Here is a 20297-nt window from a genome sequence, read left to right as displayed (position 1 = left end):
AACAGGACAACCAAAGGGAGTTGGGCTAAAGCTGATCTGTGAAACATTTGAGGTGGGCTCTTTTTTTAGTTTTTGACCCCTCAGAGCCACTGTTCTCTTTTTGAAAGAAAGTACAAAAGTACACAATGGTCAGATAAAGTATCTCTTCGATTTGAGGACCCACACAAAGGATTCCCAATATCTTCCTGTAAATAAGACGTAGGGGAAATGTGATAGCAAAGTTTACTAAAGTTACAACTCAGTTAAAAGGGGCCAGGATTGGGGTAAGGAAATCAAAAGCACATATTTACCCTGCTACAGGTTTCCGGTTCGTGTCACTGTGATACAGGTCAATGGAGCAGCTTCGTTCAATCATTGAGCCAGAGTAGGTTAAAGGGGTTGTCCACTACTTTCCACAAATAATTGATATGGTTTGTATAATGAAAAGTTATATCATTTTCCATTATATGTTCTGTATCAATCCCTGTTTGGTTTTTTAGATCTCTGCTTGCTGTCCTGCTATAACAGCTTCTATGTTTACTTCCTGTGGATAGAAATCTGTCCATGGTCTTGTCATGGACACGCAGGTGCACGGCTCTGATTACTCTCTGTGATAATAATGGCTCTTGCACCTGTTTGACGTCACATGACCACGGAAGTAAACAATAAAGCTTCCTATATAATGCCAGCAAGCAGAGATCTAGAAACTCGTTTTGAATTGATACAGAAAGTATATGAGAATATTGTATAAACTTTCATGACACAGACAATATCAACTATTTGTTGAAACTGGACACTCCCTTTATGTATAATTCTAAGCCCCATGGGACACTCCCATTAGCCATATACAGCAGATGAATGTTGGCTGAACTTAAAAACTTTTGAAAGTCAGGTTGGCTGGCTATTTAATCTGCATGGGGATCTATTGACTTTCTCCCAACATCAGATGTTGGCTGGAAGAGGGCTTGGGTGTGTTGGATTTAACATTCTGATCCTGTTCTCCCTTAGAAGCTAAACCCCCAACAAAGATGTTCGCCAGGAGTTGAGAACACATGCACGCTCAGTTGAGTGATGCATGCATGTATATTGGGTGAATGAATGGAGTAAATTCTGCGTGAGCAACCTTAGTTTTTTTTTTCTTTTAAAGTAAATCCCCATACAGATTAAATATCTGCATTTTTTCCCCTATGAATGAAGATAATTCTTGGGGGGGTTTTTTATCCGTCAACCCTAAAACAATAACCTCTTTCTCTAGAGGATCTGGCACTTCATTATCGGGAGTCATTACAGTGCCTTCCCATGGAGATGAGATTTGAAGACCTGTTGGCAGGTGCCCTGCAGATTATGCTATTAGGACCTTTGTTTTATTTTGTGTTTTGGCTTATTTTGTGCTTTTGATGGGGGCTGTTTTTAACGAAAGGAGACAGTCCTGATCAGACGAGATGCTCCTCGAGTGCCTGAGAGAGGTCTCTGCTGTATAAATAGTCATTGATGAAGAGATAATATGTGACTGAAGCACGATTCCCGTAGACTGCAACCCTGTCTACTGCGTCAGCGAGTTCTCAGGTTAGTGGAACAGTGTAATAACTCTGGCACTTTTCCCAAAATCTCCCGGCTCTGCCCTGAATGACAAGCTTTGACTTGACTTTGGCAGATGAAGAAGAGAACGTTTGACTCTCCAAGCCTCAGCATGATCCTCTCCGAAACTTCTTTTCCCTATAGATGGCCTCTTTTTTTCCCCCCATTTCCACTCAAATCTGGAATCCACTGCTAAACCTGGCTCAGCTCTGTGTACAATGAGTGACATGTGGGCTTATATATAAACCATAATAAGTGTGATCTAATAGACTTTCCAACCATGGGCCCTATGAGAGAGATTATCTTCATTATTATCTTCATCGGTGAGCTGCTTCCAATACATTGCCATCTCATTACATCTCATATTGTTGTCGCCTATGTGGACAACACATAGTTAGGTTATTATTCCTGCGAGGATAGAAAATTGGATAGGTTGTGTTTTTCCTAACCTTTTCAACATGGCATGACAGCACCCAGGGCCCTAATGGCTTAATGACTCTGTTCTGTGTCCCTAAAGATAATATTGCAATTGTGGAAATATGGCTTGAGATAGTGTTTTGCTATAATCCATAGGAACACTTAAAAGGAACCTGTCATCAGGGTTCTGTCATCACCATTAAACCCAATGACTGGTCCCCACAAAAGTTGTGCTTTTTTTTGTATAACAATGCGTTGCTCGGATGATAATCTGGCTAAAATGTAATTTTAAAAAAAGTAATCGGCACCTTGCCACAAGGGAGTCAGAAGGGTCGTGTTTTCTCTTCAGCAACGTTGCTCAGCTGCTTCATTCTCCCCTCTTCAGGAATTAGAGACACATTGGGGCAGATTTATCAAGCAGTCTGAAAGTCAGAATATTTCCAGTTGCCCATGGCAACCAATCACAGCTCAGCTTTCATTTCACCAGTGCTCATGAATATTTTAAAGGGGAGCTGTGATTGGTTGCCATGGGCAATTGGAAATATTCTGATTTTCAGACTGCTTGATAAATCTGCCCCATTGGCTCTATGTAACTCACTGAAGAGAATTCCTGATGAAGGGTGTGAGGGAGCGGAGAGAGACGTTTGCTGTGTGTGACTTGCAGAAGAGAACTCCTGGGGGAGAGCCGAATGAGGGGACTTAGAGAAACATTGGATGTGTGTGAATCCCTAAAGATAAATCTACTCCCTCATTCCCCTTTCCCTCATGCTGTAGGTGTGACTGTGGAGGAGATTTATGAATGTGCCAGACTCTGCACTTAGCAAGACGCAGATTAGACTCACAGCGATTTGCATACACAATGAGAACTTTTGTAACGGAGTCTATAGTCATAAGGAGGAACACTTTAAGGGTGATTGCACTGATTTCTAATAGCAGTTTTTAAAAATATGCTTACATAAGGGGATTAAAGTTACTGACAGGTCCCCTTTAAGTACATAGCAGCAGTCTCTTGCTTTGAAACATTGAAGGACCTTTGATGACATCATCCAAGGTCCCCAGCCCATGACAGACAATTAATATATGGACTTCCTTTGATGTTGATGATAAGTGTCGGACTGGGGTTCCTTGGGTCCACCAGATACAATTATTCTGGGGGCCTATCCTTCATTGTCCCACAGAAATTAAGAGCTGAAAGCGAGATGCTCCTTACATTCTATAGTGGCCATGCTGAGTTACTGCAGCTCAACTCCTAGTATGGCCCAGTATAAATGTGAATGGAACCATAGCTATGGAGAGAATGCAGCTGTCAGTTGTATTAGCTGTCCTTAGGTCATGTACAGACATAATGGATATTTGGTGTATATTCTGTACTGCAAAAAGGTTACGGACACTGCACTATGAAAAATGTCTGTGTTTGGTTGTGGTTTAAGATTTGGGGTAGGTAGTCTGTGCAGAGACTGTGAAAGTGAAGCTTAGTTGCTTTGGACAGTGCAGCAGCACCTATCCATAGGCCCAGATTAACATATGACAATTCTCTTGGAGATGTTATAGATTAGCAGAGCGGAGCGTCATCCCCCAGCACACAATGCACTCATTTGTTTTTAATAAATGCCTATTTCCTCCGTCCAGCCCCCCCACCCTCCTCTACCTTCAGGGTGCTGTCAGATGTTTGAAATCACTTAAAACGCGTTTCATGGAAATGAGCTCGTGATCTCTCAGAGAGAGATGGTGCTGGTTATCCACAGCTCTGGGTTTGGTTTAATTCAGAGTCTTGCCACAGAGCTGTCAGGACTTGGGGGAGAGAGATCACATGCGAGAATGCATAGATCAGGTCCCCAGATGCTCCAAAGACTGGAAATCCACGGGCTGGAACCACTAGGAACCTGCACCTGCAATTTTAACCCTGTCGTGCCCTAAAGGGGCACTTTCACCAGGTTTTACCCCACTTACCACTAGCCCCCTCAAGCAGGGTGTGAAATGTCCTTTCTAGAATTTCCTATTTTATAGGACATCTCATCCGTTTACCTATAAAAAAAAATCTTGAGTTGAGTCAAGTTTAGTGGTTACAGGGGCAATATTACTCCAAAAGCCCCTATCTTTGGTTCTTTAGGAACTAAAATTATCTATTGTATGATGGTTTTGGCAGAGTGTCATGGTTTTTTTTTTTTCATTGGGCTTGTACACCATAGTTTATCAGGGCAATCTTCTATAATATAGATAGGCATCCAGGAGCCTATGGGCAGTGTATATCACAGGGAACATATAAGGTGACATCAGGGAAATTGGAGATAGACGTCTGGAAATGCTATATATGTATTGACTGACATTTACGGTGTAGACGTAATGAAGCCTTAGACAATTCTACAGGAAAACGTCTTGTAACATGTAATATCTCCATTACAGACCTCTGCGGTATAGAATATCTCACACATCTCCACAGTGTCGCCCCATCTCATATCTCCGGTGGTGGATTGTAAACATATGGATGAAATCGTCCATGAAACCTCTTTGAAGTTTGGGACCCACAGCACAATGCCCTTTCTATCTAACCCTTTAAACCATCACAGACCGGCTATTACTCATAGGATATGTCAGTAATATTCACATCGTTCTTACACAATGCTCTGTAGTAGGGTTTTAGGTCTATAAAGGAATGACTTAGGCTTCATTCAAAATCAGTGTGACTAGTACATCTATGTTTCTCTGGGGATATCTGTTTTTGCTTGATATTATTCTATCTACACTGTAATGATGAAACATATAACCTGTAGAGGTCAGTTGGGTTTAGGTACAAGTAGTGTTTTTGTTGTTATTTTTGGTTACTGTAGGGCTTTGTACAGACAGTGTTTGAGCCTCTAATTAAAGTTGGAATTGTTCATTTGTATTACTGAAAATTTCATACTCCTCTTTGCCTAAAAATACTAATCAAAAGTTTTGAGAGGAGTATTATTACCCTTTGGGAAAAATACTAGTGTGACTTCTGGTCCTGTGCATGTAATATAGAGTCACCTACATTGTACTTACCTTAGTAAAATCACTCGAGCTGTGAGTCACATGACCCATCGGCAGCTGTCTTCAGGACTTTCTGTGACGTCCCATGTCCTGCCGACATATGGAGGATCAGTCCACACTCATTACTGTGTGCACAACACTCTGGGTAAACCAACTATAACGTTCTTCACGAAGGGGGAGTGTATACAGTAATGAGCGCACTGGATCAATGTGGGAAGTCCACAGGACATGGGACGTCAAAGTAAGTCCAGAAAACAGCTGCCGGTGGATCACATGGACTTTTTAATTTTTGCCCAATACCTTTAAGGTTAAGTTCACACCACCATTATCGCCTTTCCAGCCTGCTCTTCTGTTACATGCAGTCCCTGGGTTACATACAAGATAGGGTCTGTAGGTTTGTTTTTAAGTTGAATTTGTATGTAAGTCGGAGCTGTATATTTTATCATTGTAATCGCAGCCAGAACTTCTTTGGTCTCTGTGACAATTGGATTTTATAAATGTTGGGCTGTCATAAGAATCAATATTAACACTAAAGCTTCATTACAGACACCTGTGATAACTGTTCTAGCTGTTTATTGTAGCCTAAGGCCAAAGTACAATAAATTACCATCCAGAGGTCCGTTTGTAACTAGGGGTCGTATGTAAGTCGAGTGTTCTTTAGTAGGGGACCGCCTGTATTTATATAAGCAAAAATAAAGCTACAGCACACATCATACCATATTATATATAAGATTAGGACTGGACTTTGTAAGTGTTTACAACCTTCCTCCAGCAGTTTGACATAAAGTATGGAAAACGTCATAAAGTTGCCCACTTGAAATACTAAGGAATTGGCATCATTAACTTGACGGGTTATGGTTAATAATTGTGGTCGTAATACAGATTTGATCATGAAATGAACCTGATCATCTGTTCTTTTATATTATTTATAGGTCTCCATGAATTTGATGCTCTCCAGGATAATGAGGTCAAGGAATTTCGGAGTAAAATGAGAAAAATCAGTGAAGACAAGATCCAGTCCATGCTTAGTTTGAACTGGGTGGAATGGCTGAAATGCACTTTTCCTCCTGAACTCGAGCCTTCCATACCGGACAACATTCAGGACAAGTTGTGTGCTAGAAACCTGGTGGTGGCCATACACTTTGAGAACTGTCAGGTACAGCGAGGCTTTCTGCATTTCCTTCTAGGAAAACAAATAATTGATAAATTCCACATTCAAAAAGTCTGTGGAAATTGTTAAATTTGCCAAATGTTGGAAGTCGCTACTTCAAGTATCATTTGGCCGACGTATTCACCAGCCGGCTGCTATTTTTCCCAGTCACTTGCTTAAGTTATAGTTCATTTGTCCTATACTATTATTATATCATATACTACACTTTTTGGAGTTGGTTGAGGTGGTGTAAGATCCTTTTTAGTTGAGGGTTTCCAGCCTTCTAAATTATTCATTTTTAGTAAAAGTCTATCTCATGTCGCTGGTGGTTGTACCTCATTTTATTGTTGATTAGAATTACATTATTTTTTCAACCATAGTTCATTTTTGTAAAGAAAAATTCAATTTACCTGCTAACAATATGTTTATTTTTATCTACCCAGGATGTATTCAGCTTCCAGGTATCCCCAAACCTAACCCCCATAAAGTTAATAAAATTAGCTACTCGCAAGCGGTTGACCATTCATGGAAGAGAAGACGATGATGTGGATCCAGAAGATTATGTGCTCCAGGTTATCGGGAGACTTGAATATGTATTTGGGGAATATCCATTAATACAGTTTCAGGTGAGTGCTGAGGCTTTTGGTCTATTTGTGGTCTAGAGACTTCTGGACATGAGATTTGTGGTCTATTATTTGTGGTCTAGAGACTTCTGGACATGAGATTTGTGGTCTTTTTTTTTTCTTGTTTTCACATGTGGTGGGGTGAATTTCACCAGATACATTCCATATAAATTGTCCTGTTTGTGTATGTGACTGGAGTATTAAACATTTATAGATTAGCTCCACCAAATTACACCTGGGCTAATCCATGTATGGATGCCAATCCAGAGATTTATAGTGGGATGTGTCTAGAAATAGTGGGCACATGTCTAGAAATCAGAGCTGTGGAGTAAGCCAAACCTCGATTCCCACTCCAGTTCCACCAAAATGGTCTTGACTCCGACTCCACATTCCCCTTTTCTTTGTCCTCTAGCAGTGCTTGAGATAAATATTGGCATTCCTTCCTAGTGCGGAATGTGTAGTCCTTGGGGCACATGTCTATAAATTAGGGCTGTAAAGTTTGTAAGCCAAACCTCCAACTCCAATTCTGACATCTTAATTACCCAAACTTTGATACCGACTCCAGCTCTACCAAAATGGTCATGACTCTGACTCCACAGTCCCGTGCTTGAGATAACTGTGGGCATTCCTTCCCAGTTTCTTATTCCTCAGATCTGTAGCAGAGGAGCTTCACTACTGAGCATGTACATAAAGTGCTGCCACATTAATCTCAACGAAAAGGGGGATCAGGGGTGTAGAAGGCGCGCCGACAGGACACATGTAGCCTGTCATGCCATGAGTCCACACCCTGTTGACAGTCAGAGTCCAATAAACAATTCCATAACTGACATAAGTGATGTAAATGTTTATTGGTGCAGGAGGCTGGATAGTGATTAGTACAGATGAGAAGTTCTCACTGCTCCTGGGCCCATTCCTGCTGCTCCAATCTGTTTCCTGACTCCTGACACTGGTTGTAGGCGTCAAGGTCAGGACTCCTGCAGGAGAGGACCCCATAGTGGTAAGTACTTGTCTACTGTACTGCTCCTGGGTCCTCTCCTGCTCCTGGTGCAGTTATGCTATGGCTCCTGATGCCACTACATACATCCAGCAGTGCGGCACTTGGAAGAGAGAAGAAGCTGAAGTGGGGTGCAGGGAGGAGAAGAAGAGCCAGGAAAGGAGATGTTTATTATTTTTTTGTCTGCCCTGGGGTATCGTTTTGTATCTCTCTGCTCTGGGGTCTGCACTTTTGTCTGCTCTGAATGTAGTATTTGGTTGCTGGGATGGTATTTATTGCTGTACTGTGGTATTTATCACTCCTGGGGTGGCATTGTGTGCTGTACTGTGGTTGTTGGTGCATCTAGGGTGCTGGTTACTGAGAAGTTGAGAAGTATGACAATGTGGCCAGTGGACCAGTATATGTTGTTCAACCCTGGAAATTTTTATAATTATTATAGGTTTGTGGAGTCGGCCCATATTATCATGGCTCGGCCCTTCTAGAAATAAATGCAATAATACTTTGCACTTGTATTTTCTCTCATTTTTTACCTCAATAGAAGTTTCACTAATACGCCTCCATCTCCTTTCCAGTATATCGCAAACTGCATAGTGAATAAAACACTCCCGCGGCTCACGTTAGTTGAATGCTGTAACATTAAGAAGATGTTCGATCAGGAGATGAGTGCCATGGAGCTAGCAGTGAAGAGGAAAGCATCTGTGCCGCCTTTGCCATTGCCCCCCAAAACCCGTGGTGCCTCTGTGAGTAAACCCAATGATTGCAATGTTAACTGGATGGTTCGACCTTGACACGTGCCATCTACGTGTGACCAAGTGCCACGTGGCATATTAAAAAAAAACAACTGGATGAAAACTGTAGAAGGAAGTCACTTATCAAAGTCAGAAGTAATTTATTCTGCTTCGTTTATAAAGGGAAGTGTTGTGTAGATTGGGTTCGTTATCACATCACTGTCTATAATTAAGCTGGAATTACCCAAAATACTGCATCCGAAAAATGTGAATTAGAATAAACACAGTACAGAAGATTGTATCTGATCTAAAATCCCCAAGAACTGAATAATGATTTTAGCCAATTAAGGCTAAGGTGCGCTGAGGTGCCCGCCATGCTATGGTACAGCGGGCAAACGTTTGTGTGAATGTAGCCTAACAGTTCAGCTCACAAACAAAAGACCTTCATTCCAGCGATGTCATTCTTTTTACTGTACCATAACCAATATTTCCATTCTCTAAGGTTTTTGGTTTTATTTACAAAAAATTGGGGAATTTTTTTTTTGTTCTGCTATAACGGAGATACATTTTTGCTAAAAGAGAAGCAGATCCAACTGGAGGGTGCACACCAGCATGTTAGTGTGCTTGGTTTACAATTCTTGATCTTGGTGGTAGATTTCCTTTAAGATCATAGCGAATCTTGCATTGCTCATATAACGGTCATGTCTCCAGTAATAAATTATTGCAGAGCTAAAATTTCCTTGGTCCGGTTTCTCTTGTAGATGGTGTCGAGGAGTGTGTGGGATTTGAATGAAACGTACAAGATTACCCTGATAAAAGGGAGCAAACTGAACACAGAAGACGCGGTAAGACTTATTCTACATTTGTTACTACACCAAATCTGCCTATATACGTGAGATAGTGGACAGCTGGGCGCTTGTACTGCAGACTATCTCTAGACAGCCACATACACATGCACGCTCAGCTATATCACCGTGAGTCAAGAGCACGGAGAAACTGCTGGAAGACATGTCTCCCCAAGAACAAAATTATCAGGCAATTGAAATTCAGCCGCTCAATGCACAACCCCCTAATATCTGATGTAAGGGGAGAGTCATGTCACATACAAATTTAGAAGGTTGATAGATTTATTCATACAAATGTGATGCAATTGGCTAGCTTGATACATCTGCCAATATGTATTGTTGTGAGCCAAGTAGTCCAGTGGGCGGTCCTCCTTAGCCTTCCTTGTACGAGCGTGTTATCTGTCAATGACTAGGACTATACACTAAACTATGTAATGATGACAGCTGTTCTGGTTTATGCCTCTGTCCATAGGTTGTGGTGCGGGCAGGGTTATTCCATGGCACCGAACTGTTGTGCAAACCCATAATGAGCTCTGAGGTGCCAGGGAAGAATGACCATCTGTGGAACGAGACACTTGAATTTGACATTTATGTATGTGACCTACCACGAATGGCCCGTCTCTGTTTGGCTATCTATACCGTACTGACCAAGACAAAGAAGAGCAACAAAGCTTCCAATCCCAAATACCAGACCATCAAGAAAGCCGGGAAAATGGTAAGGACTCCGCTCCAACTTGTACACATATAACTGATCAATCATTCTAATAACCCAAGAATATTTGTCACTATAAAGATTTATGGCAACCTATCAGAGCTCATCTCTGTTTTTCTGTTCTGTCAAAACTGTTTCTTACTTTATTTACCAAATTTCTAGTGTACAAGGCAGAAAAATATATATGTATACATTTTTTTTTTGTCATGTTGCACCCAACTTAAAAAATTTTTTTTGTACAGTGTGGATCAAAACCTGGTTGGAGATCCCTATCACTTTACTATAACATGTGGCAAAAATGTATGTAAGTTATAACTAGACTCATGACTGGTGTAAGTTCCACAGAGGTCCTGAGATGCACCAGAAATATAGAATTATCAAGACAGGTGCATAATATTATATAAAAATACATGGCTTCGTTGACAAATCCATTACATGGACCTGTTATGATGCCCAAATTCTACACAATTTTTTGGCACAAATGTGATTTAGTCTTTGATGGAGGATAACAATCGGATCGGTGAGAGTCTGACTAGTAAGACCCCTACTGATCATAATGCGCATGGATCCTTCTCTCCCCCCCCCCCCATACAATACTATAGCAGTGTTGGAAATTGCTGAGCATGTCGACCAGGTATCTCCAACACTTCTATTCATAGTCTCAGAATACCTGTGGTACGCTGTGCTATGCAATTTCTGACACTTCCATTCTAATGAATGGAGCTTCAGGACACGTGTTCAACCTGGTGATTCATTCAGTTATTTAGTAGATACAAACACTTTAAAGTAACTCGTCCGACATGCTGGCGTTCTGCGTGCCCGGCGACTCCACGCCCCAGTAGCCGCATAACAGAATTTACATATTAGTGAAATAAAGTTTCCCAAAAGTTAGCGGGGACGTGAGGATTAGCTCTACAAAGGGCTATCCTCACGTCCCTTACATCCACCTACCACCCGATCTACCTTTATAGGTAGAATCATGGTGGTAAGTGCCCTTTAAGGCCTTAATCAGCTGACATGTATGAGCTCACGTCATTTTACAGTTTTGAAATCTTCATTTGTTACCCTTATCTGACCACATCTTCATTACTGGCATTGCTGTATGATATGTGTTATACGTTACCTACCTTGCCAGTCCTGATATTAAGTGTTTGGAATTTGGTAATTTTTATGTTCTCATTGACTTCCCTTCCTGCAGCATTCCCCGGTGGCCTGGGTGAACACTATGGTGTTTGACTATAAGGGGCAGCTGAAGACGAGTGATCATGTGCTGCACGGCTGGGCATCATTTCCTGGTGAGTACCATGTTTCCCGGGAATATCGTCATGTCCTAGATTGCACAGCTAATTAACCTTCATGTGTCGTTTTCCTCTCAGATGAACTTGAAGAAATGCTGAACCCAATGGGAACCGTCCGGACCAATCCCTTCACGGAGAACGCCACAGCGCTGCATATTCAATTCACAGAGTACTCGAAAGTCGGCATTTATTACCCTCCATTTGACAAGGTAATCATTTGGGCCTTACGTTTCTAGATGTGAGAAATTATCTGTAAGAAAAGATAATTGGAGTCACTGCAGAGTTTTCATGTCCAGGATATTAATCTATATGGTATATTCCCATTGTAATGAGTAATTAGCCTGTATATAGAAATCCTGGGGTTGTCGTCTTCTCTGAAGCGGATCGGAGAAGCTGGTTGACAAATCGTAACTTCCTCTGCATTTAGAGGGAAGGTGGTTTCTACACGGATATAGAACAGAGCTATTTACTGGAAGAGCCGTGATACAGTAAAAAACCTCCGCTGAGGAAGTGGTTTTGGGGCATTTGCTTAAAAGGAGCTGCTACAGGATGGACCCCTGCAAGTTAGCAAGTGATGACAAAACCCAGTGATATTTTATCACTCGTTATGGTGTGAAAGAAATCTACCACCAGAAACAAGGATTGTAAGCTAAGCACACTTACCTGCTGGTGTGTGCCCCCTCTGGCAGCATCTGCTCTTCTTTTAGCTAATTATGCTCTTGTTTTTAAGAAAAAAATGCTTTAACAATTATGCAAATGACCCTGAGGGGCTCCAGGCTCTATCAACACCTATGGAGCCCCTCAGTGTAATTTGCATAATTTTATTTTTTTAAATAGGTCATAAGATGCTAAAAGAGAGTGGATCCTGCTAGAGGGGGCACACACCAGTATGTCATTGTGATTGGTTTACAATCCTTCATCCTGGTGGGGATTCCTAGGAATTCTGGAAAACTCTTGGGGGCCAGGGCAGAGGTGCCAAATAAAATAAGAAAATGTATTTATCCTGCTCCAGCACCCAGTTCTTCTTTGTGTTGGTACTTCCGGTTTTCACCACATGTGGCTGGGGGATCACATGACCAACTTTGGTCACTCCATTGCATCCTTGGACCATGGGAAGTCAATTTCTTTGTTATCAGGTGATGTCCAGTGGTTCGAGGAGCCCAGTTTTTGGCAAAAGTGGGTCTTCTGACCTTTGTGCTTCCCACTGGGTGCAGGTGCCGAAGAATGGGACTACCAACATGATGCGCTGTAATAGGAGGTGTCTGGCGGTGGCTGATAAAGAACTCATGTATACTTGTATGGTTATTGGGGGTATTCGCGGGAATATCTGTTATCCACAAGAGTTCTTTCTATTGTGTATGATCAGTTGCCCTCCTTTCCTATGCTTTCTTTGTTCCATAGATCAGTACAGGAAAGGGCTTGGCTAGATTTAAAGAGAACCCGTCATGGAAAATAACCCCCCTAAACTAAATATATTTTCATAAACTGCCATTAGAGAGCATTGCCTCTATCCCTTCCTTGTCCCTCTACATGCTTGTAAACCTAAGCAATGAGGTCCTAAAGCTGTATGCAAATGACCTGTGAAATGTCCAATGAGACATTAGCATATTCAAGCTGTCCAGCTTATTCATGAGTGGGAGGTACAGCCACACCCCCAGTGCATGACTGACGGCCTGTATAATGATGTGAGGCTGTATAATGATGTGCTTCCTGGTGCTGGCGCCCCCTGCAGCCTGTGTGTGTGTATGGGAGAGATACAACAGCTCCAGGCAGCCATGTTATAGCACAGTGATGGCAAACCTTTTAGACGCCAAGTGCTTAAACTACAACCAAAACCCACATATTTTTCGCAAAGTGCCGATGCGACAACTTAAGCAGTTACTCCTTACTCTGTCACATGTTTAAATTGTATAGGCAACTGAAGACACAAATACAGTAGAAAGAAGGAGAAGAAGTTTTGATTATCATTGTAGCTTCCTTCTAGGGTCCTGGGCTGCCTGGGACTGCAAGAGGCCTTAAGTCCTGTCTGGCGAACTCTGTGCTGGGGTGATCGCACAGGTGCCCATAGAGAGGGCTCTGAGTGCCACCTCTGGCACCCGTGCCATAGGTTCGCCACCACTGTTATAGCAGAACATGTCAGGTACTTGTGTAGCTGATGTCTGTGTCTCTGTGTATTAGGAGGAAGCAGCATGTCAGCAGATAAAGCACAGACACTAGCAATGCTTTACTATACATTACACACAGACATGAGCAGGGGGAGGAGACGGGAGGTGTAACAGGGGTGACATCACTGCCTCTGACCATGTGACCAGCCTGATTTACATAATAAAGAGTAGATAATTTTATAATGATTAATGCATGAAATGACTAGATAAAGGCTGTGATGGGATCCTTGTGAGCTGCTCCAACAGGTAATAGTGACAGGACAAGTCACAGAGACCTGATGGCAGGTGTCCTTTAAAGGAGGTTGTTCACTTTAAGAAAATAATTGATATGATTTGTGTAATGAAAAGTTATACAATTTACCAATATACTTTCTGCTCAATTCCTCACAATTTTCAAGATCTCTGCTTGCTTTCCTTCTATTGCAAGCTTCTATGTTTACTTACAGTAGATAGAAATCTGTCCATATAACTTTACCTTACATAAACCATATCAATTATTTGCTGAAAGTGGACAGCCCCTTTAAGGTTCCGTCACCTATACAAATCGGAGGACATGTTTATGGGCTTTGCTAAACTACTCACTTCTATCGACCTAATATCTAACATTAACATTTCTTTAAACAGATCCTTGAAAAAGCTGCGGAGATTGCCCGGCAGAGTGACAGCCACAATATGTCGGTGAGTTCTCTGGTGTAGACAAATAGTGACATTCCTAGTGTCCAATCTGATGTTATACAGTGGAAGGATGGCCATACAAAGTACAAGTCTCCTCTAGTGCGCTCTACAGATTATTTTTAGAAATCTAAGCATCCGAGTTAATAATTGTGCCAGCAGAATGCAGCTTAATGTCTGAAGGGGCAATAAAATATCTTATGAATACATAGTAATAGAGAAGTAAAGCGAAGCCTTTGCTGTGGAATGTAAATCTGTGCAAAAGTGAAATTGTCTTGTAAAGTCTCATGTCCCCTTTGACAGCCTTATTACTGTGTGTATATAAACAGTCCAGATATATCTTTCAGAACTGTGTAGAAACATTGCTTCACTGCGTTTTCTCATGTCCACAACTTCAGTAATTTAGGCAATTCCAGGGGAAAGCGGTAGTTACCATTCAAGTCAATTGCCAGTCCCTAAACCAGAACTGGAGGTAAATATGGTCAGGCTCACGTGGTAGCTATGGAGAGGTGGCACTAGAGAAACCGCGTTCCTCACACAAAATATTAAGAAAACAAGTCACATTAGGCCTCACACTGTGACGTTGGATTTAGTGGACTTGGAGGAATGTGTAAGAGTCTCCTGATTACAAATAAGTCTGTAGTTTAATGATACACCACAAAGTTAATTAATAACACGGCCCGGGGACGGATTTATCCGTGCAGGAAACTTCTGACCCCTGCCGAGCTGTTCAGGCTAAGGTTACCATTGTGACATTTACAATGCCAAAGGGGAATTCTTTTTGAAAAATAAGTAAAGAATAATAATGGTGAGCCAGTTGTGATAAAAAAGAAAAAATGGCACTAAATCCCGCAGACTAGCTTTCATCCTTCAAAGGAAATCTACCATCAACACCACGTCTGATAAGCCAGGGACACTTACGCATAGATCCAGACACTGTGACTGTGGTAATCTCCTTATATTTGTTATCCAGAGCCCCTCCGTGCTGCAGATTCACAGGCACTGTGTGCTGGAACTTCTGCCGCAGTTAGATTACATCAAGCACAGAGAGAGAGGGGGAGACCGTGTAACAGCCTGTGAAGCTGCAGCTCTGGGATTCGCCCCCAGTAGCCTTCCAGGCTCGTTAGCATAATTTTAAAGGTTGATTTTAGAAGGAAGGAGGCCATAGATAACAAATACAAGAGTATTACCACAGTCACGGGGCCTGAATCTATGAGTAAGTATCCCTGCTTTATCATGCTTGATAGATAGATAGATACATAGCTAGATAGCTGCTTTTGTTAAATTAAAGTGGAAGCCAAAACAGAGGGCAGATTTAAAAAAAAATATAAAATAAAATTTATATATTTACCTTGCTGTGTCTCCCTGTTCCTGAAAGTGAAGGCGTTCACATGACTGCATGAAGCCAATCACTGGCAGTCAAAGGGGCTACAATGGTGACTGGTGAATGGTCATCGTTTCAGCTCCTTTGGTGGCCCTAATTGGTTGCAGCCTTCACATGACTGCCTAACAATTCATTATTTACTACCAAAAGTATTTCATTAGTTTGTCTCGTGTTTAGCCAGGTGTTTGTGTAAGCATCACATGACAAAAACATATATATATTTTTTTCACCTGTATTTTATTCGCTTCTCATTCAAAGGTTAGTCCTCCATTGGGCGGTCCTACTCAGTGATTGACAGTTACCACAGTGTTCTGTCACCATTGATTGAGACTGCCCTCCGAACTCCTACAGTCCAAACTTTACAAGCCTATATATCCGTAAAATTCTACTGCCCCGTATGGGAAAACTAGCAATATCGCAGATATTTGAGGAGGGCTATACAGATTCTGCACTGGGGACTGAAGCCTGAATCTTGAAGTTGCACTTCTGTTACATGTCACCCACAAGTATTAGTGTTACAATCTGATTGGGTCTGCTACCAATGACAAGAGTGGGAGTCCGGTTCTAACTTGAGAGAACAGGACTCCTGCTCACCTAATTGTTGGGAGTCCGTTCTCTTGATGACCGGGAATCCCAATTGTTAGAACAAAACTCTCATTGTGGTCCGAGAAGTCAGAGCCACAATGATAATATTTGGTACAACTCCTTCAATGTGGTTTCCATAATGGTACACACATCCTAATTACATTTTCTTTTACATCTCCACATGTTAAAACTTACAGATAATTCTTATGGTTATTGTATTTTACCTTTTTGTTTTTCTTTATTGCAGGATATTTGAAATCTTCCATTTTATTTCATGCACTATGAGACAAACATACCTTGTATGTTGCTACACTGATGCAGAAGCATATCTTGTTTAATCCCTGAGTGGTTTTGCTAAAAAAAAACTGCTCCAGCACTTATCCTCTTACAATAAGTATGCACTGTTCCAGAGAATGATGTCATCGCTGTGTTGTCTCTGACAGCCAGAAGTAATCAATCGCTGCACCATCTCCCCGGTGTTGTATATGAGTGACCCAGCTCAGGTTATTAAGTCCTGTCTAGACAGTCCAGAAAACTCAGTGTAATGGGTTTATCAATGGCAGACTGAAACAATCCAGCTTTCCCAAGGTCCTGAGTGTTATTTCAGCAAAACCACTCAGCTCAAGGATTAAACAAGATATGTTTCTGCATGAGTATAGCTACAGCATTCTCAATGTATGTTTGCTTCATAATGCATCAAATCAAATTGTAGGTTTCCTTTAATTCCAATATCAGGTTTATAGGAGGAATCCTACAATATAATGTGCTTCAGGTCCTGCAGATCTAATGTTACACTGACACCTAGTGGTACATCTCATAAAGGCAGATTTCAGACTATGATGCATTGATGTTGCCTAGAGGCAGTGATTTCTTGTTTTTGTTTTTATCTTGATGTTTTATCATTATCTCATTTTAAACTAAAAACTCATGTTAACATTACAGGGGCGCGGAGGAAAGAAATTTAATATAGAGCTAAAGGAGATCATGGAGAGGGACCCGCTGTGCCAACTGTGTGAAAACGAGAAGGATCTAATTTGGACATTGCGGTACGACTGCCGGGAGAATTTTCCTTGTTCACTCCCAAAATTATTACTGTCTGTCAAGTGGAACAAGTTGGAAGATGTAGCCCAGGTGAGTGAGCGCCTTGTAACTATAAGGTTGAGGGTCCTTTAGAAAGTTTGGGGTCTTCTCTGCTTCATGTGGTTACGTTTATCCAGCTTTTCTTTTGTCGTCTCCTTTCTTCTAAGTCTTCACAGCATAATCACTAACAAAAAAATAAATTTTCCCCCTTATTCCAGTATAAACATTCTACAAAGTGTTGATTAGAATCCGCGCTTGTTACAAACACTTGCTGCAGCAGTGTCGAGATTCATTAGCTACATTTTAGTTTCCCTGTGTTCAGGAGTGAATTTAGGTCTTGGTTTTGCTTATGAGTGTTTTCGAGGAGAGGAGAAGTTGCTCAATGCTTTTCTGTGAACAATGGTTTCACCTTGTATTGAGTAATAGATTCTTGGTGCAACACTAAGCAACTTATGTAACACCTTATACTACAGCAAATGGTATTACAGCAACCTGCTTCAATATTTGGGATTTGTGAGGATGTTTCAGAATGACCCTTCGTAGCCATGGTATATTTCAGGGGGTTGGCGGCTCACGCTGTCATTCTCCATTCAGGTTTGGGTGCATTTGGACAGCTGTGTGCTCGTCCAGACTGGATCCTGGGGGAGCTCACGGCTGGGAGGAGGTGGAGGGGGGTTATGGGCGGTCATGCTGCAAATTTGCCAAAATACATGTCCTATATCTTGTAGTGCTGCTCCCCGGCCGGAAGCCGTGGCCGTGATTATGGTCACAATTGCGGGCGTGTGAATCGGCCCTAAGACTCAAACGATGGGGCCTGTCCACATGTGGCCATGCGATTCCTCCACTGAAATCGTGGCAAAAGAACATGGCATGACATGGGGAATAACCACCCATCTGTTCTTCCTTTTAAAATCACTGGGGCCATAACCCTTGTTTCTCTCTCCTTTATGGTTCTCCTTGTTATGACATAAAAAATAACATAAAAAATGTTCACATTTTATTCTACATGTGCACAAACGTTGTTTTTGTCCATGTGTTATGAATTTTTTTGGATTCATTTCAGTGGATCCCATCACATGTGGTTTTCACTTTTCCATGTGGAGACTGTAGAACACTCCGAGCGGGTCCTATTCCTGCCTGTGCTTGGTAGACTGGAAACACCCCCAAGAGCCCTTCTGTCATTAGAATCATTTTAAAAGTTGATTTTGGAAGAAAAGAGGCCATGGATAGCAAACATAATAAGATTACCCCAGTCACAGTGCCTGGGTCTATGCTTCATTTTGTTGGTAGGTTTCCATCATGTTCTTCAGATGATTTGGGAAACAAAGAAATTGGCATTTTACATTCAAAGAAAACACAGCTGGAATAGACTTTAATAAGAGGGTTTCCTGTCTGTGTGCAATGATTGGAGGTCGTATGGGTGCAGAGCTGTTTTTAGACATCCTTTGGTCTCTGGGCGTCCTCCGGCCTCGCGTTTTGATGGCTGATTATCTCTTCTGGTCACAGAGCTCCTCTGTAGCCCTCCACTTCCCTTCCAGATTTGCAGCAGTGGAATGTAAACACGTTACAAGCTGTATTTTTGGAATTTCCTTGCGCCTGTCAGGTCACTTAGACCTCGGCTTCCTTCTAAACCACGACCTGCAGACTTGCTTTTATATCCGCCAATCGTAGTTGTACTGAGGGATATAGAACATGACTATAGATATTTGATCTTTCTTTCCTTTTATGACCATGAAAAGCGATGTCTATATCATATGTGGTTGTGCTTCGTAGCTCTTTTTGGATTGCTAGGCCATGTATTTGCCCTTGTGTTGTACGGATTAGGTGACTTTGATGCGACATTGGCAGGTAGTTTTTAGTTGGAATAGCATTGAACTGAGTCCAGAATATTGTGCCCTATTTTAGATGCAATGCGCTTCTATATCTAGATGTCCAGGTGCAACAAAAGGAAAGTGCGGCCAATTTTTCTACACAACAACTTCCTGACCTGTCTGCGATAAGACATCCAGACAATGAACCGATAAACAGGGAAGTGAAAAGACGTGCTCCGGGGTCAATAAACTTTTCTCTGGAAAATTCCCTTGGCTTCGTAGAAGGACTGGTCGTAGTACAGGGCAGACAGTCCCAGAGCGGTGCATGTAGTTTAGGACATAGCGCATGAATATGATCAGGTTAATTTGTCTGTAGGGTGAGGATATCTTACATACAAAAAGAGGAGACAAATGTAATGTTACAGTATAGGTAAACAAATCCTGAAAATTAAATCATAAACTATACAATAGCAGATGTGTATAGAAGAATATTGTATTTATTATATACATAAAATGCTTAGGATTAAAAACAATCTAAAAATAAGAACACTCCAAACCAGCCCTATAGAGCATAGACACTTATGAATCCAATTGATATCTACAGGGCAGTAGTCAATACCGTATGGCGGCAGAAAATATATGTACCGTAAATAAAATATAAGTATATACGCTACGTAAATAAAATATGAATGACCTTAAAGGGGTATTCCCATTTCGGCAAATTAATGTTATTGTTTTTATGATAAAAAGTTATACAATTTTCCAATATACTTTCTGTATCAATTCTTCATGGTTGTCTAGATCTCTGCTTGCTGTCATTCCATCGAAATCTTCTGCGTTTGCTTCCAGTGAAGAGAAATCTGACCATGGTGCACGGCTCGTTATATCACAGAGTAATCAGAGCCGTGCACCTGTGTGACCATGGTCAGATTTCTGTCGACTGGAAGTAAACGCTGAAGCTTTCTATAGCAGGACAGCAAGCAGAGGTCTAGAAAACAATGTGGAATTGATACAGAAAGTATTGCTTTTTATAATCCATACAATAACATTAATTTGCTGTAATGGGAATAGCCCTTAAATAGCCAGAGTCATGCTGAAAATAATAATGGTCAGATCCAACAAATCACTACTAATATATAGTGATATATGTTTTGCCACTGATCTGTATAAATAAAGCCCTAAAGATAATTACATTACTGGATTCAAAGTGCCAAAAGGTGGAGAGAGGATAGATCCCCACGGGTATCGCCTGTCTAGCAGGCCC

General features: G+C 41.5%; 1 protein-coding gene across 6 annotated transcripts in view; it reads left to right on the top strand.

Moving 5' to 3' along the window:
* PIK3CB (phosphatidylinositol-4,5-bisphosphate 3-kinase catalytic subunit beta) overlaps positions 1-20297 on the top strand; it is a 98358-nt gene that overhangs the window by 60922 nt on the left and 17139 nt on the right. For all 6 annotated transcript variants that reach the window (XM_072143331.1, XM_072143336.1, XM_072143333.1 and 3 more), the window contains 9 exons: positions 5919-6142; positions 6580-6762; positions 8326-8493; positions 9243-9326; positions 9799-10041; positions 11237-11333; positions 11415-11545; positions 14126-14179; positions 17085-17273. In XM_072143331.1, coding sequence (XP_071999432.1) covers positions 5919-6142; positions 6580-6762; positions 8326-8493; positions 9243-9326; positions 9799-10041; positions 11237-11333; positions 11415-11545; positions 14126-14179; positions 17085-17273 — 1373 coding nt within the window. The remainder of the gene's footprint in view (positions 1-5918; positions 6143-6579; positions 6763-8325; positions 8494-9242; positions 9327-9798; positions 10042-11236; positions 11334-11414; positions 11546-14125; positions 14180-17084; positions 17274-20297) is intronic.

This window comes from Engystomops pustulosus, chromosome 3 (genome assembly GCF_040894005.1).
Source record: "Engystomops pustulosus chromosome 3, aEngPut4.maternal, whole genome shotgun sequence".
Lineage (NCBI taxonomy): Eukaryota > Metazoa > Chordata > Amphibia > Anura > Leptodactylidae > Engystomops > Engystomops pustulosus.
Note: the sequence above shows the minus strand (reverse complement) of the source record. Positions and strands in the feature narration are given on the sequence as shown.